Consider the following 26,034-nt stretch of genomic DNA (forward strand, 5'->3'; position numbering starts at 1 on the left):
GACTTAACTGCATTGCTCTTGTCAGGAAAATACCCCCCTGCTGTAGATTAAAGTGTCTGCAGGGCTGTGAACAGGTCTGATGTTCCCCTGCCAGTCAGGGAGCCTCTGGTCAGACAAAGGGAGCATGCTTCCCCAGGCTCCCCTTCTGATCACCAGGCTGCTTTGAGAATGCTTAAAGCCAAGCCTAAGCCCTGCACCTGAGCTCTGGCTGTGCCTCCACAGATGAGACCACGTGCTATGACGATGGGAAGATGTACCACGTTGGGGAGCAGTGGCAGAAGGAGTACTTTGGGGCCATCTGCTCCTGCACTTGCTACGGAGGACAGCAGGTGAGCAGGAGGGATGTGTTGTGTTCTGGACAGGGGAGGCTGTGCTGGGCTGCACTGCTCAGGCTGCTGGGTTTCAGCTCATGGAAGGGGCCAAAGCAGACACATACAAGACAAAAAATAATTAGGAAATAATTAGGAGAACTGAAGTACTTGCATCAGTGCCTGCGTGGTGTAACACAGGAGCAACCTCATGTATGAATGATCATGAATTAATGGCTATAAGCTGAAGGATGGATTGGGTATTGGGAAGAAATCCTTCCCTGTGAGGGTGCTTGTTTTTACTTTTTTTTGGGATTTTTTTTGCTTTTACTCAAGAGTTAGGATTAAAACACAAAGGAGATGGATTTTTTTGTTTGGACTTGGTTGTTTATTAAATTTTATTTAAAGTACAGTGTTCTGTAACACTTTTAGCTACTAGGTAAAAGCAAGCAAAATGGAGGTGAGTCTAGTTAGTTGTAAGTATTTTTAAAGCTATATAGTCTAATTAAAAGCTAACACCTATATCATTTATATTTTTGACTTAATTAAACACGTGTGAGCTACACTGCAGGATTTTTTATTTAACTAAAGGCTACCTGAAAGCTTGAAGAAGAAGGAGAAAAGAGACAACTCCTAGGAACTTCTATCTTGTCCTATACCTGTTGCTATATTCTAAAACCTCAAGTTCAAATCTTTTCACTATGTGAAATTACACACTTCTATTTTAATTACACACTTGTGACTTCATCACTTAAATTTGGAAGCCTTCTCCAAGGCCTCAAGTTAAAAGCAGTGTTCTCCTGGGGGTCAGTGCCAGAAAGCACAGAACAATAAACTCTCAGGCTTCTGGGTTCTGAGGTGCTGAGGCACAGGTTGTCAAGGGAAACTGTGGCTGCCCCATCCCTGGCAGTGTTCCAGGCCAGGTTGGATGGGGCTTGGAGCAGCCTGGGAGAGTGGAAGGTGTCTCTGCTGAGGGCAGGGTGGAATGGGATGAGCATTAGGCTCAGCCTGGGGTTCTGTGAGCCCTGCAGCTCCTTGGCCATGGCACTGACAGGCCCGTTGTGTCCCCGCAGGGCTGGCGCTGTGACAACTGCCGCAGGCCCAGCGTGGAGGTGGCCCCCGAAGGCTCTGCTGGCCACACCTACACCCAGTTCACACAGAGGTACCACCAGGCCACCAACACTGTGAGTACAACTTTCCTTGTCTGCCCCATCGCGGTATGATTCTGGCACAGGTGGCGGGGTCGCTGCAGGGCTGGAGCAGCGTGCGGGTTCGTGCTCCCCAGTAGTGCATGAAGGCCCCCAGTGCACACACACCTGCTTGAGCTCACCTCCACACACACTGGCAGTGCCCCAGTCCCAGCAGGGCCTCATGCATGCTCTGAGGCAGTAGTGCATGGAGTGATTTCCAGCTGTGTGCTTTGTGCTGGGAAACGCAGCTCCCGGCACAAACCGCACCCAGGACGCAGCTCTAACTGATTTCCTTCCCTCCCGACAGAACGTCAACTGCCCCATTGAGTGTTTCATGCCCCTAGATGTACAGGCAGACACACAACATCCACGGGGAAAGTAACATCGAGCAAGACTTCTTGCGGCCATGGCAACAGACAAACCAAAGTATAAATCCCTATGTGCCACGATTACCATCCAAACTGGAGTGATGCTAGCAAAACTGCATCTAGTGAGAATGGCCTCCTGCTCTGGAGCCATTTTCCCAGCTTAAGCTCAACTCACAGCTTCTCCAAGCGCCACTCTTGGAGTGTTTCAGACTTTTCTCATGATTGATAGCGATTGTCTTGGTTTTGCTCAAAGTGTTGAATTCCAGTCAATATTTTCAAATTTAAATGGGGCAAAAAAGAAAAAAAGAAAGGGGGAGGAGGGGCAGAGGTTGTAAATCCACAAATTTGGTGGGGGATCAAAATACTGAGGGGGAGGGAGGGTGTAGAAATTCAAGGTTCCCGTGCTATGCAAGAACATTTGAGTACAGCAATACTGAGGTTTAGGGATAGGAAAGTCCACCAAACACTTCTGCTTTCACATAAGCGTGCAGCCAGCAATAAGATAGGAACTGCAAATCCAATCACTGTGATATTTAAAATATGCACAGTCCTAATTCTTTCTTGATGATCCTAGTATTTTTCTAGCTGTATCTTTATATCTCATACTGTTATTTATCAGTTTTGTTCCCCTTGACCTTCAAGTGTTTTTATATGGGAATAACAGGTATGGAAGACACTTAGTATGCAGTTGACAAAAGAGGAATTTGGTGTAATTATGATCAGTGATTATTTTTATACTGTAAGTGCCAAAGCTTTACTACTGTGGAAAAGAAAAAAAACCAACTCTTTTAATAAAAAGATTTACAAACCAGACATATAGTTTAAGTGATTCTCTTTGCTGCCATGGAATTTAGGATGAAGATGATTATTCTCAGCTGGATTATTCTGAGGTGGCTCATTCTGAGCGGGATGATTCAGAGCTGGAGTAACATTGCCTTGACACGAGATGGAACAAACATCCCAGAGAAGAGTGAAGTAAACCTGGAGAGGATATTGCTAGAGCAGTTTGTTAATTAAAAGCTTCCAGCTGCACCCCTGCCCCCATAGAGCGCAGACAGTGGGTAGGTATGGCATGGGCAGGAGGCACAGTGCTTTGGGGCAGCAGGGGAAGGGAGGGAAAGGCAAACAGCCCCTGCTTTGCACATGAATTGAGCTAGAGGTGGTTCCACACCCACATTTAAATAAGCTTTCAGTGGCTGAGTTACCAGAATTAGCGAGGCCACCCAAACCTGTGTAGTTGAATGTATTCAAAGCTTCAAAACCCAGCAGGAGCCAGGCACCAGCTGGGTCTAAGCCCAGGTGTTACAGGCACAGGGCCCTTTCTTGTCTCTTGTGCTTCTACCTCATGGTGGGGAGGGAGGTAAACAAAATGCTCCTCACAACCCTTTTACAAAGTCAGTCTTGATTAGAGTGAACCAAGCCAGCAGTGAGTCCCTTTGCTTGCGCTGCCAGGACCTGTACAGCCTTTGCAAACAGGACAGGACAGGTCCTGTCAGGATTGCTCAGCTCCCTCCCCTCAGCTGCACACGCACTGTACTGCTCCAGGCACTGAGATTCTCTGGACCCAATAAAGCATCACATGAAAACATGGTTTGGCTTCTTGACATGTGGCAGTGCTGTCAGGGATTGCTATCTACAGAGCACCCAGAACTTCTGACAAGACTAGGAGGAGTGCAGCAGCAGTCACTTCTACCCCACCAGTGTTCAAAAGCCAAACACTCCCTAAAAAACCTGAAAACTGAAACTGGCCTAGACACATAGGAGTAATTTCCCATTAGATTGTTTTTCCCAAGTGAGGGCTGCATATTTTGGACCAGAGAAGAACTCTGCAACAATACTTTCATAGTCACTTTGTCACTAAATAATTCACTTTACCAACACACTGAAGAGGAGTCACAGCCCACCTTCTCTGTCTCATCTCTTGTACCAGCAGCAAACTGCTCCCCTGCCCAGAAGGAGCAGTTCAAGATAAAATCATTTAAACACACTTTTTCCCAAGCTCCCTGGAGAGGTTTGTCTGTGCCTTAAAGCACATGGTGCTCACAGTTATTTAAACCCTTGGTAGTTCTTTTCCAGAAGAGGAGACACATTTTAGCTTGTCTGCTCAGCTTTGGGTAGAGCCCAGGAACAACCAGAATCAGGCCTCTCTACTCCAGGGAAAAGTCCCTTGGTGGCTGAATCAAAAAAAAAAAAAAAAACCATCAACCCTCTGTTACTGCTTGCCAAGGCCCAGAATGATTTCTCCCTGCTCTCCATTCACTTCCACATTTTGGGAGCTGTTGTCCTGCCAGCACAGGACCTGCCAGGGGAAAGGTGCCACACAGTGACAGTGCAAATACCAGCCTGACAGTAGCTGCTCCTCACAACACATCAGCTGAAGGGAGATTCCCTACATCCCCTTCCTTCTGGGAAACAGACTCCAAGCAGAGCTCACAGTTCACTTTTAATCCCTGCAACCATCCAAGGCAGAAGCAGATAGATCAGCAGGCTTCAAGAGGGACACCCTGAGCCCACCACAGCCCTTCCCTACAACCACTCTCACAGCTCCAGAGGAAGCTTCCTTCAGGGGGAAGGGGCCAAGCCATTCCCAGAGCCATCCCTGTGAAGTCACCTCTCACCTGCAACCAGACCAGGGGTTTTTATCCACTCAAGTGAGGCAGAATTATCAAATCCTGTTTGGGACATTAAACAATGCAATTTCCTCCCTCTGACAACTCCTGCCTATGCTTTTACCTTACCACAGGCACAGCAGGAGGCACAACCACCCCTCTGGTGCTGACATGTTGTGTAGAAGTCATGCAGCACAAGCAGGACAGCAGACAGGTGCTGTCCTAGAGGGGGAGCAGCTGAGGTAGACATTTCCTATGTGCAGATCTCACCTGGAAGATCAGTACCTATTAACTTCCTTCAGGAAAACAGTGCCCCAAGGACAGCAAAAAAAGGATCAGGGGAATACACAGAACAGGAGCTGCCAGATTCTTACTGCCAGTCTGTTTTAGCCAGTGCTGTAGAAGATGCAGGTAAAGAATGGATAGAGAGATTCCCCAGAGAGTCTCACAGCAGGGTCTGTGCCATAAAAAACAACAGAGGGACAGAGAAGACATGTAAGGAATATTGTGTCCCAAACCCCAACTTTTAAAGTAAAACTCCAGGCAATGACAATTCATGGGAAGCAACAGCACAGAACACAGAGTCCAGGGTTTGGGTTAGCACAGCAAAGGGGCAGCCAGGAAGAAATGGAGAATTATTTTGGATTGGTGTCTTAATCTGTACCAAAAAAGTAGAATGCTCTCTATCTTGTCCTGTCTAATCCAGTCAGTTGGAAATAAATAATTCACTCTAGAGATCAGGAAAGACAAAATAATCCTCTGTAGAGATCAGGAAAGAGAGGAGTCTGCTCCCTTTGAGGCTGGAGCAGGGGCAGATGGAATGACAGTGCTAAAGGAACACCAGTGTGTGGATTGTGGTATCTTAAACAACTCACCTAGGAAGTGTCTCTTTGCATTGCTGCATTTGAACCAGTCTGGATCAAACAATCAGGTAAAACAAAAGACATGGCCAGTCACAGCAAGTCAGCAGCACATCCCAAATTTCCCCTCTCCCAGGTCCATCTCCCATCTGGGCAACCCTGCTTGATCCAAGGGCACATGTGTACACTCCCTGCTCTGCACCAGCTGAGAGCTGAGCCCACAGAAGTGTTTATTGAAAAACTCTGGGCTGCTCCTGGGCAAAACTGAACTGATTCTATAAAATGGAACCAAAAAGGGAAAATGCCCTTGGAATAAGCACAGTGATGGCCAGCAAAAATCTGTCTGGGCTCATCCTTCACTTCTCTGTGCTCCAGAGTCTCACTTTGTCTTTTCCCAAACTTAAGTTCCAATCTGCTTAATGCAAACTGCAGACATCAGAGAAGGGAAGTGGCTCCAGCCACTTTCCCCATTCCAGCCAGTGAACTCTGCTCTGCTCCCAGTGTGGAGACAGGCCTGTCAGTGGCTCTTCTACCTTGGAAAAACAACTTAACACTGCCAGAGCACAGAGTGTGGGACAGGATTCAGAGCACCAAACCCCAGAGTGCCTCCTGCAAAGGACCTGCTCCCCTCTCCTCCCAGGGAAGAGGATAATGGAGTTGAAGTACCTGCTGACTCCAAAAAAGCCCCACCAACCCAACTCAGTTAAGGACAACACACATCTTTACCAGTTCCACCAGAAGCTGAGCAGAAGCCAGGCTTTCACACCACTCCACAGCCCATCTAATGAATGAGTACAGTCTGGACCATAAAACCTACCTCCAAAATGAACCTTTTACCTGAGGACACAGAATTTGGGTGACAGGGACCACACAGCACACAGCTAACAACTGTAAGTTTATTTGCAAAAGACACTGAATTTCTACACTGGAAGCCAACTTGTACCACTTCCTTCTCCCTGAACACGGAGAAAGGCCTTTTCACAGAGCGAGCAATGCTGGCTAAGGACAGGCTGCAGGAGCCTCCCAGTTACACCAGTGACACTGGGGGCTGGCTGCTGGTGAGGCAGGGCCCAGAGAGGGCTCAGTGGTGGAACAGACGGAGGTTGGTGTGGATGAGGGTGATCCCCAGCTCGTTGCAGGCCTCGATCACGACGTCGTCGGCAGCCGAGCCCGACGGGGCGGCGATGAACTGCACTCCACTCTGCACAGACAGGGAGCAGTACAAGGATCAGAGGGTGGGAACACAAAATCACCCCCAGAAGGAGCTGGCAGTGCCAGCCCTTCATCCACATCCCACTGAAGAAAAGCTCCCATCCCCAAAGCTGCTCCTTAAGGGAGCGGGAAGTTCTCTCTTTTATGAACCCTAAAATGATCATGTGGGAGCAGTAACCACAGGAACATCCTTCCCAGATCTGCTATCCTTGTGCAGGGGTTTTGCTCAGCAGTGCACACAAAATGAAAAGCTCAGGCTGCACAGCCATTTGTTCCCCTGGAGTCACCCCAACCTCCTGGCCCTGCCATGAGCTCACCCGCTTGGCTCTGTCCACGTTATCCCTAAAAGGGAAGAAGGCATCGGAGCTGAGCGACACAGCAGACAGCTTGGCAATCCACTGCTTCTTCTCTGCTTCTGTCAGCTGCTTGGGCACCTCTTCAAACATGGCCTGCCACTTCACCAGGTCCTCATCCTGCAGGCACGAGAAGCCAGCTCAGCCCCAGAGCACACAGCTCCCAGGGGGATGAGCAGTGGCCTCCCTCTGATCCTGGGCTTTCTGCTCCATGACTCTGCTGCTGGGAACTGTTTAAAACACACCACCACCACCAGCAGCTCTTTTTGCTCCTTTTAACTCCTTCCCTCTCCTCACCACAGGACCTGAGGGGATTCTTTCTCTCCCTCCTGAATTCCAAGATGCTCTGCCTGCAGTGTGCTGCTCCATTAATACCAGCAGGCATCTGGCATTAACTCACGACCAAGAGCAGTTCAGTTTATGATTCACCTTCTGAAACAACAACTGATCCAGTTCTTACCCCTTTAAACAAGCAACTGCTCACAAGGTGATTCACAAAGTCCTTAATCCAGCTCTTGGCTCCTGATACTTTAAAAGGATATACAATTTTGTTGTCTCACTATGGCCTGTAACGGGGAGGTCAGAGGGATTCTGAGAACCCAAAGGGTCACACAAACAGCTCTGTGTGAGAAGGTGCCACTGACAGGGCAGGGAGAACTGGAACATCAGCTGCAGCTTTAACCCATCCTCACTGCTGGGAAGAACCAGGAGCTGAAGCCAAGCTGCTCACTGAGGCACAGAGCAGGCTCCAGCTCCCGGGGCTGTGGGTGCACTATGGGAGAAGCAAATCAGGACACTTTGCCAGGGGACCTTGTGGGACCACCGTGCTGGGCCCAGGATCCCCCAGCTGTTTGGAGTCACACATGCCAACACAGCAGGGGCAATCCAGCACACAGAGCTGCTCTGGCAGGAGCTGTGCTGCAGGGGGAGCCCGGGTAGCCCTCACCTCTCCGATGGTGTCGGTGACATACTGATCGATGGCGTTGGAGATCTCGGCTCTCTTCACTCCCGCCTTGAACTTCATGGCCAGCACGCGGGGGTGGTGCCGCAGCCACCAGTGGTTGGCCTTGTCCCCAGCCAGGCGCGTGCAGTGGATGCGGGACTGCTGCCCCGCGCCGATCCCGATCACCTGCGGCACAGGGTGACACACAGGGATCAGAGCCACTCTGCATGCAGACAGGCTGTCACAAACACCTCCCCAGCTCAGCTGCTCTCACCCAAGCTGAGGAAGTGTAGGGAATTAGTGGGGGAAATGCTTGCATTCCTGATCCTGTGAATTGTTTATTCTGTCTGCACTGCTAACTTCTACAGCTCTTCTGAGCTGACAGTCATGCTCAGAACACTGACATTCTTTCACCCCTCTAAGTAACAGCCCCAGCCATCAGAGTCAAACCCTTCACTTCAGGAGAGTAATACAATTATGGCTCCCTGCCTCTTCTGGGAAGGGCCACTTCAGTCAGTGTTAATATCTGAGCCCAGGTCACACAACACCATCATCCCTGTGCTGAGTCAGGCACACACACCATAACCACATGTGCATGAGGAGCAGCTTGTCTGGCAAGGCTGATAAGGAGCTAAACCCACTGCTCCCTCAGGAATGCTGGCCAGTGGCACCCTCACATTCCATTAAATGTTAAGGCCCTGGAGCTGCCACACATCTCCTATGCTGCCCTCTGCCACAATCCAGGCTGTTTGAAATAGCTGCTGCTAACCCTATTTAATAGCACTTGTGCTTGATCTCTAACAGATAAGCAAAATCCACACAGCAGCTTTATCTCAAGGAAATGAAAATACAGCACTGGCCCAGCTTCTGCAGCCAGACCCAGCCACCAGGGCTGGTAACTTCTGTCCAGCTTCCTACAGAGTGGGTCCCGCTTCCTACAGAGAGCTCCTGCCATTTCAACCCCCACAAAAAGCAAGTCTGTCCCATCATTTCCTGCTCAACCACAGCTGAGCTCTTCCCCAGACTGTTCTCCAGGGACACAGTGCTGAGGCTGAGGTGCTGGCCAGTGCCTCAGAGTTCCCAGCTCACATTGGGACAGATGGTAAAGCTGTAAGTTGCAGGCTGCCCTCAAAGGAATGACTCATTTGTCTTCCCATTCATCAAGACATGGTGACTTCACTTCTTACCAGAACCATAAAACATTCTGCTGGATCCTGGATTCCCCCAAGGAGCAAATGAAAGGCTTGGGAGGCTTGGGCTGCTACCAGATATAATCTGCTGAGCCATAACTGAAGTCATCAGTGCATAATAAACCCACAGGGACATTGGTGGTAGCACAAACACTGAACAGATGCAAGGTTTGTTACAGCTCAGTGGCACCTCCCCCTGACAAACACTGCTCATGTCCAACCTCTGCTCTCAACCCATCCACTTCAACTTGCAGGGGACCCTGGACCACAAAGGAGCTCGACAGCAGCTGCACATTGTGTGTTATCACTGCCACAGAGGTTTATCCTCCCTGCCTGCACAAAGGAGAGGGCTGGCTGTGTCCCACAGCACACCAGGAACTGCCTCCCAGCCCTTCAGAGTGGGACTAGCAGGAATTTTTAGCTGGGGATGCAGATGTTGGAGAGTACCCCAGACTGACTGCTACTAGCAGGGACCAAAATACCATGAAACATTGCCAAGTTTCTAATATTTGTGATGTCCTCTGTTCTTTCCAAGACAGAATGGTGTCTCCATCTTCATCATGTCCTTGAGAGCTGTAGCCTGGCACTCCTGTGATGGAACAGGGTGCTCTGCTACCTGTCAGCATCCAAGACCCTTTCTAAAGGAGCCTTTTCCTTTCCTCTGTGATCCACCTTTTACTTTTTTGGTGACCTAAATTTTATCAAGAGATGAATAACTAAATTTTGGCTTGTATTTAACAACTCCAAAATGGCAGGGACTTTGTACTTCAGTTGATCAAAGTGATGCAGCCCATAAATTCTTCACAAACATCCCCACATTTACAGAGGTTTATCTCTAACACAGGTTCAAGCCACTGTTTTTTAAAAGCCTTTTTTAAAAGCACAGGTTTTGATGGAACACTGTTGGGGAAGATTTCCTCAATCCAGCCTGGAATTTCTAGTCTAAAAAAGAGGAATCAGTAGGTTGAGCTTCTGCTTAATAATGCAACCTCTAGACTTGTACCTGCATCTCTCCTCACACTGGCCTGTACCTATTCCCTGCCTTTTTCACTTCATAAAATCCTTCTTCCTACACCCCACATAGTGCCCTTCCCCCCACACAAAAACACAGGCAAAACCTCAAAATCCTCCACAAAGGAGACATTCCCCCCCTTTCCTACACAAAAATTAATTATGTTTCTTTCAGAGCCTAATCTCCTGGGAATCCAAAAGTGCTTAAGCAGAGCCTATGAAGTGTGAGCAGTGAAAGGAGACAGCAGCACAGGGTGAGTAGGAAAAAAATTAAAATATATCACTTAATAGAAAAAAAGATTGGGTGAAAATTAAGAATTACTTGACTGAAAACACTTTGGGTTCACAGAGAGAGTCCAAGCACACTCCATAGCTGGAAAGCTGTGCAACAGCACAGAGTGGATAAGATGGATAATGCCCAAAGGATTCTTGCAAAATGATCCAGACTGGTCTGGGTTTACTCAGATTTACCCTGGATAATGAATGAAAACAAAAACCTTAAAAAGATGTTTGGAAATATAAAAATCTAATAAAGGACTTGACCATTGGGAAGACAAACAAAGCAGTGAAGTCACTGGGAAAGCATAAGGTAAATGAACAGGTTTGTTTTATGCCACTGTACAGAGAATAAAGAAAGAATAATTTTAAACTGCTAATTTAAAACATGATGGTGTCATTAAATCAAGTGTAAATCAACGTGGTACAAGCTGAAAGTCAGCCAGAACAAGTGGAAGTGTTTATTGCAATTAGTGGCAGCTGGCTTCCTGCAAATTAAGTGACACTCAGGTCCAGAAATGCTTCCCACTGCAGGCTTTCCTGGAATGCACTAACACAGCTACCTTGCTTGGAGGGGCTGATCACTCCTGAACCAGTGGTGCCACTCTGTTAAACATTCTGCATGTCTCACACACCACAGTCTTCCTAGGCATCCTTATTTCTGAGAGATGCTGTGAGGCTGAAATAACCCCTGGAAAACCAAAAGCAATGGGACTGAAAGCAAGCTGGACTTCCCAGGCTTGGCTCACATAACCAAACAAGGTCAGATCCTGGAAGAGCAGAGTGTAGCAATGTGGAAGGTGCTTTCCACATGAAAATCTGCAAGCCAGCTCTGCAGCCTGGCCAGCTGAATCCCTGCCTGCCCAGGCTGGGAATCCCTGCTCCCTCCTGCCCTCCCCTTCCATATGGTACATCCATTACCACACAAACATCTGCAGCACCATGCTCAGCCCAGACTTGCAAAAGAACCGGGGAAATTGGAAATTGCTGCTGTGATGAGGGGAAAGGAGCAAAGACAGTGACACCTTTGTTCTGGGGCTCTGAGATCTAACACTGCTGTGTGCAGGGAATCACTTAAAAGAAAAAACCCCAAGATAAAGCAGAATAAAAGACAAATGCTGTCTGTCCAGAGACATCATCTGAGGAAGCACACAGCACAGGACCCCAGGAATTCCTGTGAGACAGCACTGCAGCGTTCTGAGGATGTACCAACAACCCGACAAACACACATCACTGCCAAGGCAAGGAGAGCACTGCAGCTCAGTCTCTACCTGTAGGGTTCACTCTTTGATCCATTTTGCTGATTTATGATGTACCAAAGCTCAAAAACATCCCCTGTATTTTTTTAAAGTAATCCAGGTCTACTGAAAAACTTCCATGGAGGGCAAAGAGCCAGTTAAACAGCACCATTACAAGAATGATCTGCGTTGGACAACACAACTTTCAATACATTTACACCAACTTTTAGATAAACTATTTAGGCTGAACACCTGGTGATAACTTGGAAAGAACAGACCTTTTTAAAATTCAAAATTCAAACTGAAAGAGGAGAAGTTTAGGTTAGATACCAGAAAGAAATTCTTCCCTGTGAGGGTGGTAAGGCCCTGGCACAGGTTGCCCAGAGAAGCTGTGGCTGCTCCATCCCTGGAAGTATTCCCTGGATGGGGCTCCCACCCCACTCCAGGGGGTGGAATGAGATGGGCTTTAAGGTCCTTCCTAGCACAAAACCACAGTGTGACCACAATCTCAATTACACATTTGATAATGTCCCTATAAATTCCAGCATCCATCATCAGCTTAGTAAAAAAAATATAATCAGGAATAACAGGAAAAAGTGAAAATAAAGAAGCATTTGCACAGTCAGAATCCAGCTGAGAAACCTACTGTAATTTCCTAAGGCTCTACACCAATTACAACACTCCCTGAGAAAAATGATGTGAAAGAACAGAGTAGTTAGAAAGAAATGTCTCAAGGCTCAGTGCAGAAGCATGTAAGAGCTTTTCTAACCCCACCAACAAAAGACCCAGCCCTACCACAAAAACATGACAGCAAGATTTTGAAGCAGCCTCTTGAGAAACAACTGCACAGAGGAGGGCAGCTCCTCTGGCCCTGCTCAGCAGCTCCCTGTGTGCTGCAGGGTTTTGCACGCCTGCTTGTGAGCAGTGGGGTGGAAAGCCCTGCTGCAGATACCCACCTGGCCATCCTTGGCATAGCACACAGAGTTGGACTGGGTGTACTTGACAGCGATGCTGGCCACAATCAGGTCTCGCACAGCAGCCTCGGGCAGCTGGAACAGAGCAGCACTGTCAGCAGCCATGTACACCCCCTGCCATCACAGCTACTCAATCACACACAGGGGAAACAGGGGAGCTAAAACCACCCTGTTTGCTTCAATTGCCAGCCAGTTTTGTTTAGATTAAAACCCATAAATGATTGGTTTGGCAGCTGATCTCTCAACTCTCAGGAGTAAGGCTCAATCTCAGTGGGTTCCATCACTGGCCTGAAAACTCCTCTGCATTTACTGTCATCAGATGTGCTCATAAGCAGAAACCAGGACCACAATAATTAGAACAGCTCCCAAAATCTCTATTATTTTTAAGTTCCATTCCTAATTTATGAAAACGATTTTTATTACTTCAATATCTGAACTTGCTTCTGAGCCCATGTGTTCATTAATGTCTGTTTTTTAAATGAGAATGAGATCAGACACAAATAAATCACCGAAAACTTTTTGGTGATGTGGGCTCCAGTTGCTGAGCAATAGCAGCCAGGCCAGAGTTTATACAACAGCATGCACACAAAAGGGTGATGTAAACAATGAGTCAGATGTGATGGATCCTTAGCACATGGCTGTCTCAGCACAAAACATTGCACATGGTAGTTTCTTGTTTACAAAGAGTATTTACAAATATTGTGGTAGTCTGAGATAATGGGAAACATCCAGCTCCTCTTATTTATCCAAGGAATCCAAACAAAGGAAAGCCATCTTGATTTACCCAAGTATATTAGGTCCAGAAAGTCTGCTCCATTGTTTGGTAAGAGCCAGTCAAACCTCATTAAAATATTTTAGGAGCTCTTCAAATTGCCCAGTGGTAAATTCCTTGATGAAGGCACAGCAGTTCATTCATTCCACGTGTCTTTAGGCTCACTTATGTCCCACACTCACGTTTTTGTTCTTGGTGACAATGTTCTTGAACAGCGACCGGTCGATGACCGCGTTGTTCCTCTTCTGCATCAAGTTCAGGCCATAGAGGGTTCGGACCTCCAGGTCATCAGGCTCATAGTGGGGATCCATCTGAAAGCCAAAAACAGGCCAATAAAACTTCTAGACCAAAACCTACAGTCCTCCAGTTTCCACACAAAGGGGAAAAATATGCACACACACAGAGTCTTCCAGAGGAAGGCAGGAATATCTGGAGCTGCTTCCCACTTGCCTCAAGCTACGACTCCCAGCCCTCTGTGGCATTCAAAGGAATAGTGAATGTGATTCTTTCCAGAGCTGCCCTCTTGGGGCACATCTCCATCCAAGCTGGAAGCACAATTAATTTATACCAGCACAGGGATCAGGTTAACTGGAACTGACACTGCACTCAGGTCCACCCGTGCATGGCCTTATTCAGAATTTCGGGAGCCCTAGCTGAGGTTTCAGACAGGAAACAGCCCAGACTAAGGTGGCCAGCTCTGAACACATGCTTTATGTGCTTTTCCTAATCCACTAAAATGTTTCAGACCAACTTTCCTTAGCACTGCTCTGCATTCAGCCCTGAAGATACAGGCTTCACCACTATGACCTCATCCTCGCAAAGTTAATTGAATTCCAGGAGGCAATCAGCTGCCAAGACTGTCTGCAATTTCATTCTTTCTTGCCTCAAGCTCCTGAGCCATCTTCTCCAGTTCCCCTGGCACCTGTACTACAATTGCAACTTCAGCTAAGCCTTGGATTTTCTTTTTGTGATGCTGTAGTGACGTTCACTGCTCATTTGTCTCTCCGAGGCAGCAGAAATAGGATCTGACAGCAATCTGTGATCCATGAGTCATGTTCAGCAAAACTGGGTGATTTTTGGAGTCCCAACAATCACTGCAGAAACTAGGAAGGCAACCTGACACTGACTTGACCACAAAATATTGCTATTCCTTGACAAGCATGCTGGCTGCAGCATGTGAAGGTGCATCATCTCAGGCCCAGAATGTCTGTGCTTCCAGCTTCAGCCCTGACTGGGGTAGTCCTGAACTGGAGTACAGCAGGGGGACAGACCTGGAGGACACAGTAAGCACCATTCTTCTTTTTGGAAAGGATTTTCAGAGCTTCTTCCTCATAGCCAGGAGCCACCACACCATCAGATACCTGCAACACACAGAGATTTCATCTTCCACAAAAGAAAAATGAAGCAGGGGGCTAAGCCTGAAAGCCCCACCAGCCATTTCCTGCACTGAAGACACCCCTCCCTCTCCTTGGGTCTGTCTGCAAAAGCACTGTTTTACAGTATGGGTTTCAGTCCTGCAAACAAAAACCAGCAGAGTATTGTGAGCTCTTGGCAGAAGTTAGTGAAAAGCACCCCACATCCCTCTAATCAGAATGGAACTAATACCTAATCTCCTCCTCCAGGGGGAAACAGCTTGACCATGACATCCCCACTTCTCAGCCCTAACAGTAAATGTGGCTTAAAATCCAATATATCCTTATTTCAACAGTGACACTCCCGAGGAGGCAAAAGCCCTGGAAAAAGAGCTGTTAACAGCATGGAAACTGAGAATTTACATTCATCAGTGCTATGAACAGATACACAACATTGACATTTGTGCTTTACAGTGTGGGTGAGGTTTTTTTCCGTTTTCAGCAGCACTGTACCAAATGTTACCCTCACAAACCATGCTCTTCCATTTGTTTGGCATCATGAAATCACAGAATGGTTTGGTTTGGAAAAAGACACCTCACTCCATCCTCCTGTTGTGGACAAGCACACCTCCCACTAGAATCTGTAATTCTAAAAAGCACAGGTTGGGAAGGGTTGAGCCTACACGTAAGTGGCAGGTAGCAACCCATTTCCAAATTCCTGCCTTGGGCAAGGGGCTGGCCATCAGCATTCCAATCTTTCACTTGACAGCCTAACCAGGGCTCCTTTCCAGAGGCTTGCAATCATCTTGTGGAGAGCAGCGTTGCCAACTCTGCTATTTCACAGGCTCCAGCACCCAGCCAAGTGTTAATTGGTAGGGAAAAAGAAAAAAATTAAAAAGACTGGTGTAAATTCTGCACTCCAGATCAGAGGGTTGCACAAATGGCCCAGTAAAAGTCTTCCTGGTAAAATGGGTCATTTTCCAACACAAAGGCTGCTACAAACCAATGGCTGCATCTGAAATGATTCCCCCTGATAGCCTGGAATGATCTGCTGCTGTCACTGACCTCTCTGGAGATGATCTTGGCAGTAGCCACGTCGCAGATATCAGACAGGGCAATGAAGTCACCAAAAGAGGACATCCGATCAGCACCTGAAAAATCCTGATTTTACTCATTTATCCAACTACAGCACAAAGAAAACTCTTCACTCCTACAGTTCAGTCAATTGCTGTGAGAGCTAAGAATTTAATACCATAGCAAAAATAACCAAAAAAGAGGCCATAAAAGCAACAAGGATGAAAAATCCTACCTCAAACACATGGACCTTTATATATTCCCAGAGTTCAGATATTCCTCCTTCTTCACTGCCTCTGTCAAAACTCTAACTCTGTAATGACTACCTCCAGCACTGCAAGCAGCTCAGCTGTAACCCTTGGTGGCAAGAGGACAAGGAGAGGCAAGAATCACACAGAAAGATTTTAGATGGAAGACAGTTGGAAAAAGAGGAAAGCTTTTAGATGGCTATGTCCCCACCTGGCTTTTCCTGCAAGAAAGCAGACCCAGAAATGTAGCAACTTTTTTCTTCTTCGGTTTTAAAATAAGTATTTTCTATTTAATGGCATAGCCAAGGTGAAATCAATTCCCATCACAAATGCTCCGTTATTCAGCAAGGTCAATTCTTCTGTCCCTGCCATTCTATGGGTATATTTTTTCCAGCAATCATGCAATGGTTTTGTGAGAGCAACATTCAAAGGTGGTCTGTGAAGAATGAACCCAAGCCAATGTGCTCCTTACCAAGTCTGCCTCATTTTTGGTAATCTGTGCAGATTTTCTAGGAATGCCATGGAAAATGAGAGATGTAGCAAAGTATCTCAGCTAAGCAGAGGAAACTGGTTTTGTTTGCTTTTTTAGCTTTTTGTGAGCTCTGCAGTAAAGAAGCTTTTAAAAAATCCCCATCAAATACCAGACAGAAACATCTCTATTCAAGTCAAATATTCCTGAGAACCCCAATGGTGAGTGTGCTAGCAACACGGCTGTGTCAAAGTCCCATATATATCTGGGTGTGTGTGCACATACAAATTGAAATGTAAAAATATATCATCTTACAGGTCTTCTGTATCCACCAAGGAACAGAATCCAAAGTGGTTTTAGCTCTCTGAAGCAGTACACAAGGGCTGCTCTACTGGAAAGCAATCAGGAAGATCCTCATGGAGAAAACCTCTCTGGAGGAGCAGTGTGGTGCAAAGGGAGGAGCAGGGAAGAGCTGAGGATGCTGCTCAGGTGTTGAGCCCCGAGCTCAGCTCTTTGGACAGCCTTGTTTGCCGTGGTTATTTGGAGCCCTCACCTCTGCTCCGGGCGTAGGCAGAGGCCAAGGGCGTCAGGGTCTTGTGGAAGTCGTGCACCATGCACACTTGGGCCTCCTCCTCGCTGAGCGGAACTCCAACAGCAGCACCTAGTGGGAAACACGAGCCAGGGCACTGCAGCTGCCGGCGCCTGCCCCAGGACCTGCCCACACCGCCGGGGGAGGGCAGCCCGTCCCGCCCTACCTGCGGGACTGACGTGCTTGAAGGAGGCTGCGGCAGGAATGCCCAGCGCCTGCTTCAGCTCCTTCACCAGCTGCCAGGCGTTGAGGGCGTCGCAGAGGTTGATGAAGCCGGGAGAGCCATTGACCACTGCAAACACAGCACATGGACACGTTAGAGCAGGCAAACCCCTCTGCACAAAGGGCTTCTCCCAGAGCACACTCCAATCACTGCAAACTCGTCTTGTTCAATGACCCTGGCTCCTCAGCAACTGGTGGAGTGCCCAGAAATCCACACCAAGAGTAAAGGCTATTTAAAAGTCTGGTCTCAAAACCTTTTGCTCTGGCCCTGAAAGAAGTGGTGCTTGTACTGACATGGCACCACTGTGAGCATTTCAGGAGACTGGAGGAGAAAATATCTTTTTAACAATAATCCACATCCAGGAGGAGTGAGCATAGCATTGTTCTGCTGCCATATTGGGAGGCAGACTTGCATGCAAATCAACTCCTGGTCCAGGAATGGAAAAGCTTCCTAGGAAGTCCCAGAGATGAAATGGGGAAAACACTGCAACACAAAGCTTCACTGCTTATTCAGCAGGACAATGCCTGCACACATTGTAAGCAGTCTCAAGAGAGAGAGGGGAGACTTCCCCTCCAAAACAGGGGTTTCCCTCACTACAACGCTGTGGCACACCCTGTAAAATGGCAGAGACACACCAAACCCGCCCCAAATTTGCAAGTGGGGCTAGTAACCCTTCCTGCCACCACCATCAGCAGCATTCTACAAACCCAAAGTAATAACCCTCTGCTCAAATCCATCAAAGAAAGAAAGACAAAAAAAGGAACAAAACCAATTCAGACCTGAAAAAAACCAGATTGGTTTCCAGGCAGAGTAAATAGTCACACAAAAAAATGGGGAAGATACTAAACAAAGAAAATTGCAAGTAGAAAAGCATCTTAAAAGGATGATGAGGTTTTCCTTTTCAAAATCTGGATCTAATGTCCAGCAGAAAGTACACTACATAAATCTGTTCAAAGCATCCTGAACACACAATCTTGCAGCAACAGAGAGCAGGGAGCTGCAATTGGTCTTGTGGGGCTCAACAAAGCAGATTTCCTGTCTCACACAGCTCAACTTTTAACTGCAAAGTTAGTGCCACTCAGTAATAAAGCAGCTGTGAAGACACAGCTGGCCACCCCCTGGACTAAGGTACAAGAGAGCCTTTTAGTTTTTTCAAAGACGTTTCCAACACCTCCATTCCCACCGATCCCAGAGCTCCCCCTGGGCCAGCCCAGCCAAGGCTCACCTGTCAGGGGCAGTTTGGGACTCGTGGTGTAGAGCTGTGCAGGACTCTGGTGAGGATTCATGCCATACCTCAGGGGCAGCTGTGACACTCCCTTGCTGTACTCCTTCCTAAAGTAGTCAGAGATGGCTGCATCATACTGAGCAGTGTGGGTGAAGGCCTGGGGACACAAAGGGGGACACCTGACAACTTAGAAACAGAGAATTTGGGGCTCAAAGAGGTAAAGAACCTCTTGAAACACGAGCCCTTCACGGCAGGAAGACGCGACCAACCTTGAGTGCCAGCAGCCGCCGGGTTTCCATGGCAGTGTCTTTGTCCCTTGATGCTGCCATCTCTTTTGCTACTGCAGCGTAGTCTGCAGGGTCACACAGCACTGTCACACGGGCATGGTTCTTGGCAGCCGCCCGCAGCAAGGCCACTCCCCCTGCAAGAGAGGGGCACAGGCATGGAGCACTTCCCTCCTGGACACAGCACAGCCAGATAGGGCTGAGACAAGGAGGGGATGTGCGCCATCAATCCTTTGTGCTGGGTGAATGTGTCCCCTCCTTCCAGCACAGAGAGGGGTGAGAGTGCTCTTCAGTATGCTCAAGGCTGGTGAGTTTGACTCAATCTGCACACTGACTGGGCTTGGCAGACCCAGGCAAAGCTGCAGGGGTGAGGGAACAGGATGAGAACTGGGACAGGAATGTCTTCCAACAGCACAGCCACATCCCAAGGAAGATGGCTGTCCCCACACATGGCTTAACCACCATCCTCTGCACACTGGGTCTGCAGGAAGATTTGCTTTCACGCTGCCACACAACAGAGGTTCCAAATTGTCTCTGCAAATAATAATGAATCTTGTCCAGGTCCTCTGTGTGAGATAAAATGCCTCGCTTCTCCCTTCAGTCTGACTGCACTGCCATTGCAACTCTTTAAATCATACAAGATTCTAGGCTGCTGCAAAGGAAAAGTAGAGGCTGGCATTGTTTCATGCAGAGCAAGTATTACTCCATAAAACATTTAATAGAGAGCTCTGCTGGGCATCATTTGGACTAAACTACTGCAAGAAAATCCAATCCCAATCCAACCACATGGCATAGAACTGTGCCTGTGCTGCTCACAGGCTGCCAAGCAGAGATGCTGCAGAGAAGGCACAGCAAGCCTTTGGGGGTTAATAACTAGTAGCAAGAGAAAACATGCTAATGCAGGTGTCCATGCTTCCCAGCTCAGGTCCTGAGTACTCTCCCACATATTCAGACCAACCCCTTTTCTTCTAATGGGTTCCTGCAGTGAAGGTCTCACCCATCCCCAGAGCACTTGCAGTGGCTCAGCTGTGCTCTCCAAAGCTCGTGTTTTTTAAATTTCTATTACACTGTCAGGCTGCAGAAGAGGTTTAGTCTGCTCTCCATGTTTCAGCAGGAAGCATGGTCCACCTGACCCTTTCTAGCAGGGCTCTCAGGCTCCTTCTTTAGGGCAGTGCATGACTTATCCCCCATGCAGCATGCCTTGCCAGCCTGTTATTGCCATTATAATTGCTTTAAAGCAACAAGGCTTACCCAACTATGCCTTCAGCCTGCTGCTTGCAGCTCCTGAGCTCTTGAGCAGACTTCCTCTACAGGTGTGCAAAGACCACCAAACAAAAAGAGAAGAACTGAGACCACTCAGAAGCACAGAGTCTGCCTGGAAAGCAGATTTGCTCTCCCGTGAACTTACCAATATCAATCTTCTCCACTGCATCCTGTACAGTCACACCAGGGGAAGACACGGTCTTCACAAAGGGGTACAGGTTGCACACCACAACTCTGAGAATTGAGGGGGAAAACTGGGTTATTCACCAAGAAACAGCAGAGCCAAACTGGGCTTGGCAAGCACAAGATATCACTAGTGATTTTATGGTCTTGTCTCTCAGATCAGCATAAAACCCTGTGGTCAAGAGTGATGCTCAGCCCAAGGGCAAGTGATGGTACAGGGCATTGTGGCATTCAGCTGAACTCTGTGTATCAAACAATGCCAGAACCACAGTTTACAGCAACCAGAATAAAGGAAGTGCTTCTTTAAACACATGTGCCTAAGTTAGTGATTTTTGTGCACAACCTGAGCCACTTCAAAGGAATTCACAGTGGGCTCTCAGCAATACTGAAAATGGGCATGCACCAATTCTCAAAAGAGAGTGAGCACCCAAGAAAGGTCCATTCCAACAAAGTACAGTCAATCTAATTTTCCACAACTTTTCCAAGAGCAGAAAATGACCTACATGTCACCTTCTGGACTTTCAAAATACCAACAATCTATGAAACCTGAATGTGCAGCCCAAATGCCATAAAAGCCTCTGTAGCACATGAAAGCAGGGGAGAAAATCGACTTTTCCCTCTCAAGCAAAGACCGGACCTTACTGGAATTAGTTTTCCCATCTGATCTAGAAGCAGGTCTGTATTCCAGCAAGCATGATGTAATAACTTGCCTGTCCCATCCTACCAGAGGCACAGGAACTGCAGTGAAAGGAGGGATTTGTTCTGACCTTCACAAACAGGGTTTTTAATCCAAGAGAATTAATTCACTCTCTTGATCTGAGTACATGAAGGTATCGAACACTGAGGTATAGAAGTGCTGTGAGGAGCACCCTTGCGTCCAGCTTAGAACATTCCTTTGTTCCCAATCCTTGTGAACTCCAGCAGAAGGGATGATAAGCTTCCAGTATGGCTTTCAGAACCCCCCATGTCTCTGAATTTCCTACAATGTTTTTTATTGTCTCTTCTGTTCACAACACTCCCTTCCCCCCATCCGTTCATGCTCCTGACCTGTTGCAAACCATCAGGAATCTGTGGACTTTAAAACTGCTAATGCTTTTATCTGTGCAAACCAAGACAATCAACATCAGGCTTTCCTTCATTGACTCAGATATGCAAATTTTATGCAACTATGCAAAGGCAGTCCTGCTGAGGATCAGTTACTTCTGCTTTTTGCAAGAGAATCTGAATCCAAATTACCAGTCTGGATGCAAGTGCACCATAAGTCACTGATGTAAGGGTACATTATTCCCCCTGCAATTCAGCAGAGCCTGCTTTAATATGCAGCATGCTCTGAAGAGCCACCACTGCTGAGCCATCTAAGAGGATTCCTGTGGTTTTAAATTTCAGGTTTTCAAATTCAGCCCAGAAATCCATCCATCAGTTTTCTAAAAGCAATTTTAAAACTCCAGATGCATTCTGGCCCACAGTCATACTGTACCTCCCACCCTGGCTACACCTACAATTTGCTATGTCCAGCTCTTTCTGAAGCAGGAGCTACTCCCTGACGTACAACTGGTTATTCACAAGCAGTAGCTGGATGTTAACATCAGTTAGTTACACACAGCCCCCAGCTGCCCTGCATGACTGAACTAAGCAAATACATTCTAACAAAAACTGAAAATAAACGCCAAACTTTGGTACTTTAGCGCACAAACTTTGTTACTATGTCACTTCAGCTTCTGGATGCAGCTCACTTGCTCCCAAGACAGGCTCTCAAAGTTTAAGTTTTCTGTCTCTTATCTGTGTGTGTTTTCTGTCTGAACAAACGCTGTGTTCCTGACCCATTTTCCATGTCTATTCTTTATTTATGTGTTGAAACTTAGTAAACATTATGCAAATTTCAAAGGGTATATTTACTAAGCAAGCATTTCAAAATCGGGAATTGCCATCTGATCAGACACGTGGAACCAACCTGAGGGGAGACGAGCCAGCTTCAGAAGTACTGAACTCAACTCTGCAGCACGTGTAACGTGGCTCTACGCTGTGTGTAACGTGTCAGAATTCCCAGGGAACCAGAAGAAATTCAGACCTCTGAGTTCCTTGGGGAAACCACAACGTAACTTTCTTGTTTTAGTTTTCTCTTACTACAAGTAGTAAAGAGGTGCCTGTAGGAAATTTTATTTTTAAATACATAGTATGTCCTGCCAGGTGAAGAAAGAAGATCTGCTGGTGTGTAGAGGTGACAATCCCTACTGCTCCCCTTCCTTGGTGTTGACTGGGCTCTGCTGTTGGTTTTTGATTACTGATGGATTGCATCAAGTTCCCCAACATTTACCTGACAAGGCTGAAATCCTGTTTCTTCATATCAGCATTGTCCTCTGGAATATTGCGGGCCAAGATGCCTAGTTACAAAAACAGTGCATCTTAATCAAAAAAGAATTAAATCACCAAGTTTTTAATTCAACATCTCCCTTCACACTGTGTTTTTATCCTTAGAGCCCTTTTATCTTAACAGTTCTGTTTTAGTTCACACAGCACCCTCAGCCCCTGCTCCTTTATTACACTTTACAGAGTCTTTGGCTGTTCAAATTCCACACTAACAGGTGTTCTTCCCCCAGTGCTAAATCCTAGAGTATTCCAAACCCTGACCAGCAACCTCAACAATGTACTTTCCTTCTCAGCTGCTACCCTTGAAACACTGAAACCATCAGCAAGGACTTCACAGGAGAGAAAAAGGGCACCTGCCCTATGAGACAAGGGAAGCAAGAGAGAATGAATGAGCAGTGCAGGTGGCTGGTGGGGTCTGGGAACTCAGAGAACCATGAGGGTGACAGGCTGGCACAGTGTGAGGAACAGCACAGTCCTGTGTTCAGGGCCACAGGAGATTGTCTCCAGCACTCAGGTATGATGGGCAACAGGTTCCACTTGAGGTACCTCAAGCACAGTGACAGGAGATGAAAGAGCAGATGGATTAATGAGCAGCAGCCCAGTTATCAGAGACCCTCCCTGCTGAAGAGGAGTCAGAGAATATCAGAGCATGCAGAAATCACCCCTACAGCTACACTGTTGTTGTTACATGTGCTACACCCACAGGTTAAACTCCGTGGAGCTCCCTGGCCAAGCCTGTCTGCAGCTGACTCTGCAGAGGCATTTACAGAGCAGCTCTGTTACTTCCAGCCCCGGGGAGAGAGTTCTGCTAACTGCAGAGACACCAGCACAGCAACAAGGAGGTCATTCAGCCACCCTGCACTTCTGCACCCCGTGGCTTTTCACCTCTCCTCTCCTGGAGCAAATCTGCTCTCATTACTCGGTTCTTCCAGACAACCCTTTAAAAAGGCATCTGTCAACTCCTTCCTCCCACCCTCCCTGCCCTCTTTTAGGCTGAAAGATGGATTAGGAACATACCAGCATGGACTGCAGGATGAAGGGTTTTCACACGCCCACCCAGCATCTCGGGGAAGCCAGTCAGGTCTGAAACATCTCTGGCCAAGAAGAAAACAGCACAGTAACAGATGTGCCACACTGACTTTACCTAGAGGCTGGATGACCCAAACCAAAAAAAGTGCAGATTCCACTACAAAACCCCACTATGCCACAGGGGCAACAACTGCTTTTCCCATTAATGGAAACAGAGTTCATGTGTCACTCCCTACTAAGCAGTATAGTTATTTCTTGCATACACTGGAATAACCAAAATCAGCAAACCCCAAGCCAAAATGGTTTATAGAGAGAATGGAAGGCCAAGACGAGGTGCTTTTCCTCCCAGCTTAGCTTCACCACTCCTTGTGACTGTTTAGGGTAGTAATAACAATAATGAGGGGAGGGGATATCTGAGCATCCTTTGCTTCAGGCTTCACTGACAGCACAGCCAAGGAAACAAGTTGGAGAGACACAACCAAGTGCTGGCTAACATCTGGGGGTGATGCAGATTCGTGCTGATGGGTCCCAGGGGCCAAACACTGCATTCAGAGGGAGCAAAAACAGAGTCACAGCCACCTGCCCTGCCAAGCAATTGACATTTTCTTTTTTCATCACTACACTGAAACATATTTTTATTTGGCCAAAGCTGTTTTTAAAAATCACAACATTGAAGAAACCAGAAAAAATTTTCCCAGAATCATGACCAGTGACTGTACGTGACCTTTTTCCAACACTTAAAGGTTCCATCTGTATTAAGTGATTGTGCTGGGAAAATTATTTGTGACCAATGAACACCAGCGAGCTTCAGCATGTTCCTGACACATCAGTGCTGTCCAGACCAGGCAAAGATCAGCTTTCACCTGGCTGTGAGGAGCACTCGGGGCAGATTATGAACATCAAGGTAACAGATTGCCCCATGGAAATAAAGCTGGCTCAAGGCAGACAAGGAATCCAAACAAAAAGCTCCTCAGCCTCCCTCAGGCCCCTGGACAAAAAGGTTCTGAAGTTTGCTTTGGGGCAGTTTGTTTTTTTTTTTTTTTAAGGTGCTTCCAGACCAGGTTTCACTCACTTTTGTTCACAGAGAAAATAATTTAAGTAACCTCGGGGCCCAAAAGAGCATTTTTGGTGGTGATGTACAGGGGAGTGCGTGTACCTGACAGGCAAGCCAGCATCCCTCAGGGACTTGGCTGTTCCTCCGGAGGCAATTAAACCCAGGCCAAGCGCATTCAGGCTCTTCGCGAATTCCACCAGGTTGGTCTTGTCAGAGACGCTGAGTAAAGCTGGCAGGGAAGAGCACGAGTGTGTGGGTTTGAACAGCAGGACAGAGAAAACCACGCGATTAAGCGAGCGAAGCTTTGATAAGCTGCGTAGTTTAGGAGTGTATGTGGCGCGGGGAAGGGGAGCACCGCAGCCTCGCGGTTCTGCTCGGGAGAAGAACCCTCAGGCGCAGGGCACGGCCTCAGGGCCCGATGGCCTCCCCGGGAACGAGGGCCAGGGGCCCGGGGCACACCGAGAGCGCCGGCCCTTCCGCGGCCCCCCGCGCGGGAACCAGCGCTGAGGCGCCTTCCGGGGCCGCCCCGCCGAGGCGAACCGGCCGCCATTGCGGGGCAGGCCCCCCCAGCCCCTCAGGGACACCCTCCCCGCGGCCACCGCCCGCCCCGGTTACCGAGCTGCTGCCGCGCGGCCATGGCGCCGTCGGTGGGTGCAGGAGGGCGCGGAGGCACGGAAAGGACGAGCGGCGGCGGCCGGCGGGATTTGGGCGCACGGGGGCGGGAGCCGGAGGGGGCGGCCCGGGCGGGGCGGGGAATGCAGCGGGGCGGGCACGTGGAGTGTGGGGCACACTCGTGGCCTCGGGGTGCCCTGGAGGATGAGGATGCCCTGAAGGGTGGGGATGTGTGTGCGAGCGGCTGCTCCCGCTGCACATGTGCTCGGTGCGTGTGTGGGCACGGCACGGGTGCAGCAAACACACAGACACACACAGATGGGAGTTGGCATGTGCCCACACAGATACAGGATTGTCGGTGGTGGGGAACCCAGCTTACCACACAGGTGAAAATTGAGGTGCGGATAGGGCAGTAGCTCATGGCAGTGCAAGGTGGTGCAGTAAGGAGCATTCCTTTTTTTCCAGGAGTACTCACGGGATTTTCATCTCTGGAAAACTCCTCTCGCAGAGCTTCCACACGGGCACAGGCAAAACACTAATTTACCAAGTCTGAGGTAAAAATACATTTGCAAACAGTAAAATGGTGCTTTATTTATGTTTTAATTAATGGGAGCTCTCAGGGAGAGCTTATTTACCTCTGTGAGCCTCCAGATTCCCTGATACCCCTTGCAAAAGAGCTTTGCTTGTTTTCCTGCTGGCCTGTGTTTCACAGGTAGCACTCGATAACATGGCAAAGAAACCACTTGGACATGTTTGCT

The 26,034-nt window shown here is 48.0% G+C and overlaps 2 protein-coding genes across 5 annotated transcripts in view; one reads left to right on the forward strand and one right to left on the reverse strand.

Moving 5' to 3' along the window:
* FN1 (fibronectin 1) overlaps positions 1-2,679 on the forward strand; it is a 52,252-nt gene extending 49,573 nt beyond the window's left edge. For all 4 annotated transcript variants that reach the window (XM_033064603.2, XM_033064604.1, XM_033064605.1 and 1 more), the window contains 3 exons: positions 223-329; positions 1,382-1,492; positions 1,806-2,679. In XM_033064603.2, the coding sequence (XP_032920494.1) occupies positions 223-329; positions 1,382-1,492; positions 1,806-1,880 (293 nt within the window). In that variant the 3' untranslated portion in view covers positions 1,881-2,679. The remainder of the gene's footprint in view (positions 1-222; positions 330-1,381; positions 1,493-1,805) is intronic.
* Positions 2,680-6,217: 3,538 nt separating this feature from the next.
* Positions 6,218-25,389, reverse strand: ATIC (5-aminoimidazole-4-carboxamide ribonucleotide formyltransferase/IMP cyclohydrolase). The gene is made up of 16 exons (XM_033065140.2): positions 25,280-25,389; positions 24,767-24,893; positions 23,599-23,675; positions 22,529-22,595; positions 20,177-20,265; positions 18,754-18,905; positions 18,485-18,641; positions 17,203-17,328; positions 17,001-17,108; positions 15,722-15,807; positions 14,576-14,665; positions 13,487-13,615; positions 12,515-12,607; positions 7,847-8,029; positions 6,865-7,020; positions 6,218-6,536 (listed from the first exon to the last, which is right to left on the reverse strand). Exons 1-16 carry the CDS (start codon positions 25,299-25,301, stop codon positions 6,417-6,419), a joined length of 1,782 nt encoding a protein of 593 aa, XP_032921031.1. The 5' UTR covers positions 25,302-25,389; the 3' UTR covers positions 6,218-6,416.
* Between the last annotated feature and the right edge of the window lie 645 nt (positions 25,390-26,034).

Source organism: Catharus ustulatus, chromosome 7 (genome assembly GCF_009819885.2).
Source record: "Catharus ustulatus isolate bCatUst1 chromosome 7, bCatUst1.pri.v2, whole genome shotgun sequence".
Lineage (NCBI taxonomy): Eukaryota > Metazoa > Chordata > Aves > Passeriformes > Turdidae > Catharus > Catharus ustulatus.